Genomic DNA, 12,665 nt, shown 5'->3' with positions numbered 1-12,665 from the left:
AACTCTAGCCAAACATTTCTCCAGAGCTCAGTTTTATTCTCCCACACCTCACTTCCCTCAGTCCTTTATTCTCAAGCTGAGGTGTCTGCTGAGAAAAGCCGCTCCCCGTCTCCCTGGTCTGCTGGGGGGAAGCAGCTAGGGCAGGGTTGCCTCACCCCGTTTGTAAGTAGGGATCCGATGTAAGTTGGATCCATGTAACCCGGGGACTGCCTGTACTGTCTGACCTAATAATCAGTTCACTTGTCTCTCAAAGAGGTCTGAATAGATTTGTTTTAGTCAGATTCAACTCATTAATCTGATGTTATCTTTCCAAAGTTAAAGATTTGTGTTGTGGGCAGCAACTTCTGTAGTTTTGAGCAGTGTTGTTCAGGGTTGATAAGACGACATTTTAAAAAAAAAGAAATAAAGTTATTTGACATTAAATGTGAAATTATACCAATGTATGTTGAGGCCAAAACTAATAAAATCTTGTAAACAAAATTAAAAATATTAATCAATACATGTTAATAAAAATTCCATTATTGCACTTGATTATAGAAACCAATAGCTAAGAAGCTGGGACCAGAGTTCGCTGATGTGCTAAAGTGCTCTTTTAACCATAGAAGCTTCCTTGAAAGTGCACAGAGAATATCTTCATTTCAGTTTGCTCAGCTAATTTGGTTCAATAATTAGATCATTCAAGTTAAGAAACTGAAAGCTAAGAAAGCAGGAAAGCTTGTTTTCTTTTTTTCCCCAAAAGATGAATAGCGATTAGATACGAGGATGCAATCTATTAGTTCCAAAGTCTTGAGGCACTTGTGACAAGAAACAGTTTTATTAACTACAGATATTTCCTTTATTTTATCAGATTTAAATGAAAAGCAGCTCTTGATAAATCTTTTTTCTTGTGAGTTCAGGATAGTTTTGAATAAAACAAATTTTAAAATGCTATTTTTGTGCATTTAATGGCATTCCAATTTCCAAACATAGCTTGAAAGAAATGAGTAAAAACTTAAAGTAGCAAAAGAACATACATCATTTTCTGTTTTAACATTGTAAAACTGAAGAATCTGAATAAATTTAACATTAGATAAATTTAACATATGTATAAACATTGCATCCTGTTGATTAGCAAAACACAGGAATTTTAGTATGTCACCGCTGTATTAAGTTGCAAATTAATGTTTTAATGGTTACCAAACAATGAGAATCAATCCTTCTTTAGAAAATATAGAATAAAAATGAAAATCAAGATTACAATAGATTTAAATCAAGGTTTCGTGTTTTTTGTTGATTTGAATCTATCCATCTTGATGTTGTATAATAGCAAAGAGCACATACTAATTTCATTTACTTTTGATGTCCAACAATATGAGAGAACGTTCAAAGTCCTCTTCCTAGCATCTACAGTTTGAAGTTCTCAATGTTACACTCCATTGAGTAGATTTTCCTTCATCTAGTTAACATGCCATCAATTAAGCTTTGCCTTTTAACTCTCTAGAACAGTGGTCACCCACCAGTAGATCAGGATCTATGGGTAGATCTTGGAGCCTCTGACAGGTGATCCTGACTGGTTTGGCCAAGAGACTATAAAGTGTCTGCACTTCAGCTGCCCCTCCCCCTACTGCTGCGCACCTCCTGCCCTTTGCCTTGGAGCTGCCTCTCCCCACCCTTGGGAGCCTCCTGCTTGCTATGCAGGGCAGGGGAGGGAGAAATGGGGCACTGTTGTCAAGGTGCCCCCTCTCGCAGCCTGTAACTTATATCCATAGAGCAGAGTGGGGGGGTCACAACAGGATTTGGGACGGAGTTTGCTGGCTGCTTTTGGGAGTGGTACAGGGCCTGGGCAGAGGTACGCCTTCCTTAACCCCACTGCACCACCACCCAGGAGCCACCTGAGGTAAGCAGTGCCCAGTTAGACCACACGTCCTGAATCCTTACCCCCGTCATGACCTCCTTCCTGCACACAAGCCCATGCCCTAGCCCTGAGCACCCCTGCATCCAAATACTCTCCCAGACCTTGCACCTAGAACCCCCTCCGGCACCACAACTGCCTGCCCCAAGCTCAGCTCAGAGCCCATCTCACACTCCAAATCCCTTAATCCAAGACCAGAGCCTGCATCCCAACCCGCTGCCCCTGCCTGGTGAAAGGGAGGATAGAGTGAGCAGGGATGAGGCCTCGGAGAAGGGACACAAAGGAGGCAAGGGAATTTGGGTTTGAGGTAGATCGTGGATTGCGCTTAAATTCAAAAGTGATCTTGTGCTTTAAAAGTTTGGAGATCACTGCTCTAGAATGCATAGGTTGCTAAGATAATCCTCCCCCCCCAAAAAATCTTGTTATGGAGCAAGTCCACAAGCTTCTGGGTGGATGACTTTAGGAACACTACAAGAAAATTTTATTTTTTAGAGCAGCGGTTTCCAACTGCTGATCTGCAAACCACTAGCTGCCAGGCCGCAGCGGCTGCCAGAGCTGAAGCCGGCTGTTCACGGGAGCTTAGCTCCGGCAGGAGGCAGTGGAGCAGGAGGCGCCGCCCTCCCTTCTCCCACGCAGGTAAGATGGTGGCCCAGCCAGGGCTCTGCACACCCCCTCCTCCCTTCCTCTACCCACAGGGTGACAGACGCACTTTGGAAGGGAGGGTGTGCACTGCCAACGGTCACTCCCTCTGCCTGTGTAGCAGTAAAAGCCATGCTCCCTGGAGTGGGCAGCCTCACTCTGGGGAGTATGGAGGTGGGGTAGGATCAAAGGGATGTTGGGTGAGGGCGTGGTGGGGTCATGGGGCAAGAGGGTGTTGGCATGGGCTATAGGGGTCAGAGGTTAAAGGGTCAACGGGCATGGGCCTGGGAGTCCAAGGGTGTTAGGCACTGCGGAGCAAGGGGCTGGGTTGGAGCTAAGTGGACCAGCAAACTTTATTTGCATAGTTGCATATCTGTTATTTGCATAAAGAAATGTGAATATGCAAATCAAGGGTTGCCAGTCCGCCAAAGGTCTGTGAATGGGTTTGCTGGTCTGTGATATAAAAAAGGCTGGGAACCACTTTTTTTTTTTTTTAAAAAAAGCCTTATTTTCTATTCAAAATTTACTATCTCCTGCTCTTTTTTTTTAAAAAAACTACACAGACACTGAAGATCTCTACTTTCCTTAGGTATAATAAATACTTAACTAGTGCTCTCAAACATTTGTTACCAGGTGAGCATATTTACCTCCTTGAAATTCACAAGTCTGAGCGAACAACCTTTACAAGAACTATTCAGAATTACAGTAGCATCTACGGGAAGCTAACACTAATTTTCTATTGCATCTTTTAGGAAACAAATTATTCAAATAAAGATTTCCTTCTGCTCTTGAAAAAAAAAATGTCAAGTTCCTTTAGCAAGAATTTCACTTTTCAGTGATCCCCATTGAGGTTTCAAATAAATTCTTATCTGAAGGTGTATTTAAACAGTTAAACTAGCACAATAAAGAGGAATAGTATTAAGCTTCACAAAAACATTTCTATTCCCCATTTGAATAGAAATGTTTTCAATATTTTAAAAATTCCAATTTAATTTTAATCTTGAATGTGTTCTACAGCATTATAAAGGTGCTAGTGCTAGTACAACAGAACTAGAAAAGGAAACAGATTATAAATGAAAGTAATATGAGCCGGTCCAGTTTTATTGCTTTTTATATTTCATTCTGTTTAAGTAAACAGAAAAATGCACAAGGCAATTACATGTTTTATTAATTTTTTATTAATACAAGATGTTATTGGCAACCAAGGAAGTAAGTTGCTTTTAATAAATTATATATATGACCAACATTTTTCAACATTTCTGGATTTCAAAACTCCCTATTTAGAATCTGTCAAGAATCTAAGTTAGACTTCAGGCTCAAGACCTCTCAATCAATTCCTTGGCCCAGAAGATTTTGCACAGAGAATATTTTTTTGCATTATTTTATAATGGAATCCCCTGGTCTTAACTCTACTAATCTCCTATTTCAGCCTCAAAAATCTCTACTTGGATTTCACTTTCCTCTATATAAAACTTCATGCTCTAAATGTGTGATTCCATGTCTCTGACATCATAAGTTACAGTCAGTTTGGAAAAATGTTTACTTTTATCATCATACTCAACAACCAACGGAAAAGGCCATGAACTTCTCGACCTTTTCACTATCACTGCTGGTCCCACTAACCTGAAAATTACAATTCAAGAGCTCCATAAATTCAGAGTTATAATAAAAATGATCATACTGCTCCAGCTAGCCCATTACCCTATCTTCTGACTGAGGCCAATGCCAGGTGATTCAGAGAAAATAAACAAACAGGTAATCAAGTGATCTATTCCCCGTCATCCAGTTCTAGCTTTTGGACACTTCAGAGCCTGGTTTTGCAATTCTGCCTATTCTGGCTAACAGCCACTTCTGGACCTACTCTCCATGAACTATCTAGTGATTTTTTTTTGAACTCTGTAATAGTCTTGGCTTTCACAATTTTCTTTGGGTAACCCCTAGTTCTTGTATTAACAGAAGGAGTAAATAACACCTTCTTATTTACTTTCTTCAAAGCAGTCATGATTTTATAGACATTTATCATAATCTGTGTTCCCTGTAAGCTACACACATGTGGCTGTACAAGGGATATTAGGGATGTTAGATGTCGAGTAACTGCATGAATTCTTATCGGCTACTTGACTATTCTATAGTCCCCAAGGACTAGTGTGCTCTGGCCCCTCTCCCAGTGAGTCGCATGCCACCCTCTGATACAGAGGAAATAGCATGGGGAGGCAACAGCCTCTGTCCACAAGGAACTTGAGCCCCTGCAGACAGAGGCTGCTTTGCAGCAGCCTCCCCTGCATCCCTCCACCCCCATGCTGCAGCAGTGTGGGAGTGAGGGAGAGGCAGCAGCGCAGAGCTGGTGCTGGGGGGGAACCAGCTTTTAAGCTAGCTCTCCCAGCACTGGCTTCTGCTCTCCCCCTTGTAACCTCTGAAACAGAGGCAGCAAGGGAGGAGGGCATGTAGTTACCAAGATTAACCGATAAATCTAGGCTTATCGGTTAATCGCAGAGTCAACTACACGTTGACATCCCTAGGGGAGAGTCACATGCTGCCCGCTGTGCATGCTCTGCTAATCAGGTGCCCCCCCACCTTGCAGCATCCTGCAGCTACTCCCAGGAGGAACCATCCTGCTAGCTGTATAGAGCAGAGGGTGTGGGAGTGCTGGTGTCAGGGTGTCCCCCTGCCCCAATGCCCCATCTCTGCAGAGCAACGCGGGAGGTGGGAAGGACACAGCCTGGCTCAGAACTCCAAGCTCCTGCAGTCTGAACGGTTAAAGAAACAGTCCACTTTTTCTGAGATTTTCCCAGATAAGACAGACTGTGTGAGCTGACCCTCTTCCCCTCCCCCTCTCTCTCCATCCTGTGGCCCTCAGGACAGAGGAGTCAAAACCTGGGTTGGGAAGATACTTGCTGCTGTCTGAAATCTATTCTGAAGATTGAGTTCCTTTCTTAATGAGGAAATGAATAGTTTAACCTAAGATTTCCCCAACTGCCAGATCGCAGTCTCTCTCTAACCTACCTACACAAACACACACTGTGTCACACAGACACTCTCCCTCCCTATGTACTCCATCTTTGCAGAGTGGGGGAAGAGAACAACAGGACTCAGGATCAGAGCAGAAGAGTTTTCAGTGTCCTAAAGAGACAGCATATGGGGTTTCTCAGAAACTTACCCAGCAGCAATCAGCACACATCCCTGTCTGTCACACACACAGTCTGTGTCTCACTCCCATAGACACACACACAGTCTCTTTCACATTCAGCTCACAACACATACTTATATTGTTGTTGCTACTATTTGGTGCTTCTTGCAATGCACAGATAGTCTCTATAATTTTATTCTTTCAAAGTGTGTTACTTTAGTGTTATGACTGGTCTATGCGTTTGGTAATCTTTATTTCTCTTGGATTTAAATTTAATTCTTTGGAATAGTGAGTTCTAGAATGTCATACTTATCCTGGCTGGAGTAATTGTATGGTAACTTTTTAAAAATATATTTTAAATCTAGTTTTTGTTTATTTCTACTGGTGATGCACAGCAGCACATGTCAATTCACACAACAACATGTATTCCACACATGAATGGAAAATATTCGAGGGAACACTGATCATATCCCCCTTTTGTCTATTTTTCAAGCCCAAAAAATCCCAATTTATTATCTCTCCTTGTTTAGGTGATGAAAATTCCTCTTAGTTTGCATCTTTGTTGGCAGTAGAATGAGAGAGTGTTCTGGGTTACTAGTGGTTTCACTGTATTGAAGTGGGTCCCCTTCGAGTCAAGCTCAGCATATGGAAACTAGCTTAAGATGCAAGTGAGACATGGCACCATGGGCACTTCCATGCTCCGGCCAGCTAGTTCTGTATGCCTGGCAAGAGTTGAATGTGGCACATGGTATTAAGGATTTATTTGGGTACTGCCACATCATGTACTGCCATGCAGATAACTAGATCATCCCTAGACACTAGCCATATGTCTACGCTGCAATTAAATGCCTACATCTGGTCCATGTCAGCTGACTCAGGCTCAAAGGGCTTTGGATATAGAGCTGTGAAGCTGCAATGTAGCTGTTCAAGTTCGGGCTTGAACCCAGGCCGTGGCTCTAGCCTGCGTTCAAGCATACACAGTGAAATTTTACCACCCAAGAGCCCAAGACCCACAAGCCCAAGTCAGCTGACTCAGGCCAGACATGAGTGTTTAATGGCAATGTAGATGTACCGTAAAAGGTCTGATTGCCCTTTTGTTACATGACAGAGAAACAATGAAGTCTGAGATACAGATGCAATTTTATATGTAGGTTTGATGTTATTAAACATATTAATCTGTTTCCATCTGCTGGTTAGGAGGATTTGAAACCCAAGCTTCTGCACATTTATAGGAGAATCTAATATTTTCATTAGACCATATTATATAAAATATGTTTTTCATTCCAGTGCTAAATTAGAGCTCTTGTAACAATGGACTTTTTTTGGCTCATAATTCACCATGATATAAGAGCTCTATCTGAGCCCCACAACAGATGGAACAACTGACTTACAAAGCGCCAAAAAAACCCACACATGGGCAGTTTTGGTAGCATGTTTTATGGGTATAATTTACTTGGCAGGACACATCACTGAACATTTATATTTAAACTGTTAGCAAAGTACAGTAAATAACAGCAGTAATTTTAAGATTGTTACAATTACTTTCATAAATTGAGCTGTCAAAATTAGGTAGAACAAGCACTATTTCCATCACATTCAGGTTAAATGAATGACTACTTTGAAGATATTGCTTTGTTAAACCTAATTCATAATGTTAAAGGGGCACAATCAACTTAAAAATAATCAGTACAAGTGTTTCAATTAGTATAAGTAACAAGATACTATTATTAAGATTAAAAACCAGAAATTCACTTTAGTTTTCATTATCCATTTGACATTAATTTATGTAGTCAGTTTTAAAATCTCTTGTAGATAGTAAGAAATTACTGATCAACAGGAGAACATAGGTGCAGCTGTGAACACCTGAAGCTTTTTAAATTACAGGCAGTCCCTGAGTTACGTGGATCCGACTTATGTCGGATCCGCAGTTATGAACGGGGCCGTCTCCCTGGTCTCCAGCAGACCAGGGAGAGGAAGCAAAGCGGTGGAGCATGCGGGCAGCAGACAGCCCAGACGCGTCTCCCTGACTTGCTCCTTCCGCGTGCTCCCTGACAGCCCAGACGTGCTCCGCGGCTTTGCTCTGCTTTGCTCCCCGTCTCCCTGGTCTGCAGACCAGGGGGACGGGGAGCAAAGCGGCGGAACACGCGGGCAGCAGACAGCCCAGACGCGTCTCCCTGACGTGCTCCCTCCGCGTGCTCCCTGACAGCCCAGACGTGCTCCGCGGCTTTGCTCTGCTTTGCTCCCCATCTCCCTGGTCTGCAGACCAGGGAGACGGGGAGCAAAGCAGAGTAAAGCCGCGGAGCCTGAGGGCAGCAGGACAGCCACGGCGCGTCTGGGCTGTCCCGCTGCCCTCATGCTCTGCGGCTTTGCTCCGGATGCCTGTGGTACAGCAGCTGGGGTGCTGCCGGTTGGTCCCGTAGCGCCGCTCTGGGCGCTACTGGACCAACCCGGCAGCACCCCAGCTGCTCTGCCCCAGGCATCCTGATTCATCCACTGCTGGTCAGTTTCAGCAGCGACTGAATCAGGACGCCTGGGGCAGAGCAGCTGGGGTGCTGCTGGGTTGGTCCAGTAGCTCCGAGGAGCAGCCGCGCTACTGGACCAAGCCAGCAGCACCCGAGCTGCTCTGCCCCAGGCGTCCCCAAGTCAGCCGCTGCTGAAACTGACCAGTGGCTGACTACAGGAAGACCCTGCCCCGGGCTTCCTGGAATCAGCCGCTGATCAGTTTCAGCAGCAGCTGACTTGGGGATGCCTGGGGTTCTTAAGTAGAATCTGTATGTAAGTCAGAACTGGCGTCCAGATTCAGCCGCTGTTTAAACTGATCAGTTTCAGTAGCGGCTGAATCTGGATGCCAGTTCCGACTTACATACAGATTCAACTTAAGAACAAACCTACAGTCCCTATCTTGTACGTAACCCGGGGACTGCCTGTAATTTTAAATTGTCAAGATCTCCAATTGCTAGTGTCCCTTAACCTTCAAACCTTTGCTCTTCAGACTTCCAAGAAGAAGAGCTTCTCTATATTTATAGGCATAACGTTCCATATGGACGTTTATCCCAGAACATTCTACAATATGAGTGTCCATACAAAGGAAGTTATTCCAATGTTACTACAAGAGTCTAATTATACTGGGGCAGTTATGCCTTTGTATTTCCCTTGTAGATAAGCCCTGAGTCAATTATAGAGGATGGTAGCTCCATGTGTAAATTTTGGAACTGAATTTACAGATTATTTCAGTCCAGTTAAAAAAGTCCTTGTAACAAATGTGAATAAAGTTACCAGATATAGTAGCTGTGTGTGTGAGAGGGGGAGAGGGGGAGTTGCTTGCGCGTGTAATTTATTTTGGTTTGGTGAATGTTACGTATGGTGAATTTTAGGGGATTTGTCTTTTAAAGAAATCTATATACTTTGGCTTTTCTGGGGGAAAATCCAATACCCACGTTTACACAAACTGCATGTATTACCTTCATCGAAGTCTGCATCATCTTCTGTGTGCTGAGGGAATGGAAAGCAGTTGGTGATTTCAAGCCTGTCATCCACCACAAGTCCCAGCAGCACGCCCTGGACCACTTCATTCCCCTGTCCTTCTTCTTGGTAATGTTTAATAATCTTTAACACAACCTAAAAACCAAGACAAAGAGTAGAATGTGAAAGCCTCTTCTATACGGTCTTTAAATTCATATGACAAATAGTTTAAGTAGGTTATCTGAAATCATAGCTGAAAACCAAATGAATTACAGGCTTAATATGACAACAGAAAAGTCCTACACAAGAAGCTATACAAAAGAATTTCATTTTACCTTTAGCTAACACGTTTCACTGAATTTAGTATAAGCCAGCGGCCCAGACCCCATGGTAAAAGAGGAAGTATTGAAGACCACTAAAAGGATCTGGGAAAACAATTGTTTATTTAAACATAGATCAATTTGCTGAGAGAACTCCCTTTTAAATTGTTTTAATATAAATAATAATTACAGCAGCAAGAGAGGGGAGATGCTGATATTAAATACCCTCTTACGGGGCTATAATCGCCCTCCAAAGAAATGCAGGAGATGCAACTATCAAAAGGTAGTGAAAATGATTATGCACAACTCAGCCAGCAGCAGTTTAAAAGAGGCAGAAAAATACTTCTAAAATTTTCAAATGCAGGACTTTCAAGGAATAATTTTAATAGTATCAGTTACAAAACTGAAATGGAACTATGACACATTGAAAGTGTTCCTTGAAAACATTTTGCTTTCAGTTAACAGAAACCAAGAGGCATAAACAAGGGAGAAAATACACCTAAGAGCAGAAATAAAAGTGTGTAAATGACTGAGTAAAAAAGGATTGTCATAATAATTATCACATCCCTCACAACTCTGAATACATTAAGTAACCCTATGTGATGAAGAGTTGATTATGTAGATTTTACTATTATGTTTTCAAACACTGATTTGAGATTAGCTCAGAAATGCAAAGTATGGGGGGTCAATTCATGTTGTTAATTAGACTTAAATGACAAAGTAAACGTATAAATGTAGAGTAACAACAGACACTAATCTATATGTGTAGAGACACTAAGGATGATGCAAAGGGAAGCTCAAGTGGACTTTATTTCACCAAGGTCTAAGGTCTTATCTATCCAAGCATAGCAGGCTAGAAATGCTTGATGGCCCTGTTAAGAAAGCATTATTGATCTTTGCATCTGTAGGCAAACCAGCTACCATAATGGATTTCTGCTCTACCACTGAGAGAGAACAAATTTTGCATAAATACTGCCCTTACAGATTCAATGAACATTCTACATGAATACAAGTCCACATTTACGTGGCAGGAACATATATTGCATTGCACACTAAATAATGAAGCAAAAGGTTATGTTTGTGACAATCATTTTAAAACACCTGTAATGATTTACACTCCCTGCAGCATGGTGGTAATGAAAAACATTCATAGCACAGGAAAACCAAATGCAAATACACAATATATATTGCCTTCTTGGAGGAAAAAGAGGGAATCCCAAGTTTTATGAGAAGTCTTCTGTTTGAGGATAAAGAAGAAAATATGGGCTGAAGTGAAAGAAAAGAGGGAAATGCATCTTATGTGCTGTAAATATTAAATAGGGTGGACCACGCTACACAATGCAGTGGAGGGGGCTACATACCTCAGGGGATTAGTAATGGGGCACAAAGATATATATACATATATAAAAATTTCCTACGGGACAACAGAATGACATCATCATCATGCCACTGCTGCTGCCCGCCTCTGCCTCCACCCTCGGTCACGTGCTGTGGCCAGCCTTGGCGCTATCCCCTCCTGTCATGGGCTGCTCCAGCTCCGGCTCCAGCCTTCACTTTACACCCCAGGGCACTGTACCAATGGGAGGGGGCTGCTGGGGCTGGGTACCCTCCACCATCCACACCTGACCCCCAACCCCGCTCCTGGGCCACATCAGGTCCTCTGACATCAGAGCCTGACTCCCAAAACCCCTACCAGGCAGGCAGGATCCCATCCAAGCCCAACCCCATCCCCACTCCCTTACTCCTTCCACTGAGACACCACACAACCAGCCCACTCCTGCTGCCTCCACTCTAGCTAAACAGCACACTCTCCCCTGGACAGAAACCTACCCTCAGAGAAAGGGGGGTTGGCGAGAGTAGCAAGCAGGGGGTGCAGCCCCCTAGTAATCTCAGATACTTTGAGCAAAGGTCCAGGTGCATATTTAGATGTGAAAAATGAAACTACTTTGAAATTTTGAAAGAAAAAAAATACCATATAGTGAAGTGGCATTTAATACCTCTGCTGAAAGATAACAGAGTTTTAAATCAAATATGCTTGTTTGTTTTTTCCATAAACTATCACTATACCACAAGAAAGTATATCCTTCCATTAATTCTAAGGTGTTGTGGTACTTCATGATAGGCTTGCTGGGACAGAGATCAAATTTCTAGTGGAGAGCTATCTATTTTGTCATATAACATGTAAATAATAGGATGGACTGAGGCACATGTATAAGATACTATTTACTGCATGATTAAGCATGCATAGTATCATATTTCCGATATTTCTCTACTTTGCTCTTCAATTGTTTGTGTTCTCTTACACCCTGCTTGCCTTCCCACTAACCTTTGATAAGTTTTTACACTACAATATTTCATCTCACTATTTCTGATAAGATATTGTTCACTTTTTATCTTCTAGTAGCCTATATCAGACTATAAAAACACCATAATAGAGCACCTGCTACCACAATGCAATCCCTGGCACCTTCTGACTCAGAAGAAATACAGAAGGTTAGAGACTATCAGAACTCCAAATGGGTAACCATATATCCTAATGCAGGGGTGGCCAACCTGCAGCTTGCAAGCCTCATGAGGCTCTTCAAAGGAAAAATTGCAGCTCCCGCACCCGCAGCTCTTCTTACTGTCCTCTGCTCTGACCTTTTTTCCTTGTCTGGGCAGGGCACCCCTTGGCGCAGCAAGATCTGACGCTGCAGCCGACGGAAACCTGCTTGGGTCACACGCAGCTCTTAAAGGGGCAGCGAGTTTTTTGTTTGGTTTTTGCTCAACTTCTTTCCCTTGGCTCTTTGCGCTGTACCCACCACTTTTTTGGCTCTTCATCTGTAATAGGTTGGCTACCCCTGTCCTAATGCAATGCTGGATCCTAATGCATTAATTAATGTGCTAATCTAGTAAGAGACCTGCATGAGGCTATGTTCTAAGCTCAACTCCATTAGCACGCTCCAGACAGAAACAGGTTTTCCAGCTTTAGCTGTTGACTGACACAGTGGGTGAGCTAATACGTTTTATTGGACTATCTTCTACTGGACAGAGAGATGGTTTCAAAAGCTTTGTGTAAGTTCAAAATAATTTTTCTCTCTCTTCTCCAACAGAAGTTGGTCCCATAAAAGAGATCACCTCACCAACCCTGTCTCTAATATCCTAGGACCAATATGCATACTAACTACTGACTGTATTTTGAAATTAAAAGTACAAACTGTAAGAAAGGAGACATGCATCCCATGAA

The 12,665-nt window shown here is 42.7% G+C and overlaps 1 protein-coding gene across 1 annotated transcript in view; it reads right to left on the bottom strand.

Moving 5' to 3' along the window:
* EIF3H (eukaryotic translation initiation factor 3 subunit H) overlaps nt 1–12,665 on the bottom strand; it is a 141,956-nt gene that overhangs the window by 97,310 nt on the left and 31,981 nt on the right. The window contains exon 2 of the mRNA XM_006130789.5: nt 9,119–9,275. Coding sequence (XP_006130851.2) covers nt 9,119–9,275 — 157 coding nt within the window. The remainder of the gene's footprint in view (nt 1–9,118; nt 9,276–12,665) is intronic.

Source organism: Pelodiscus sinensis, chromosome 2 (genome assembly GCF_052426305.1).
Source record: "Pelodiscus sinensis isolate ZL-2025 chromosome 2, ASM5242630v1, whole genome shotgun sequence".
Taxonomy (NCBI): domain Eukaryota; kingdom Metazoa; phylum Chordata; order Testudines; family Trionychidae; genus Pelodiscus; species Pelodiscus sinensis.
This window is presented reverse-complemented; position numbering and strand designations above follow the sequence as displayed.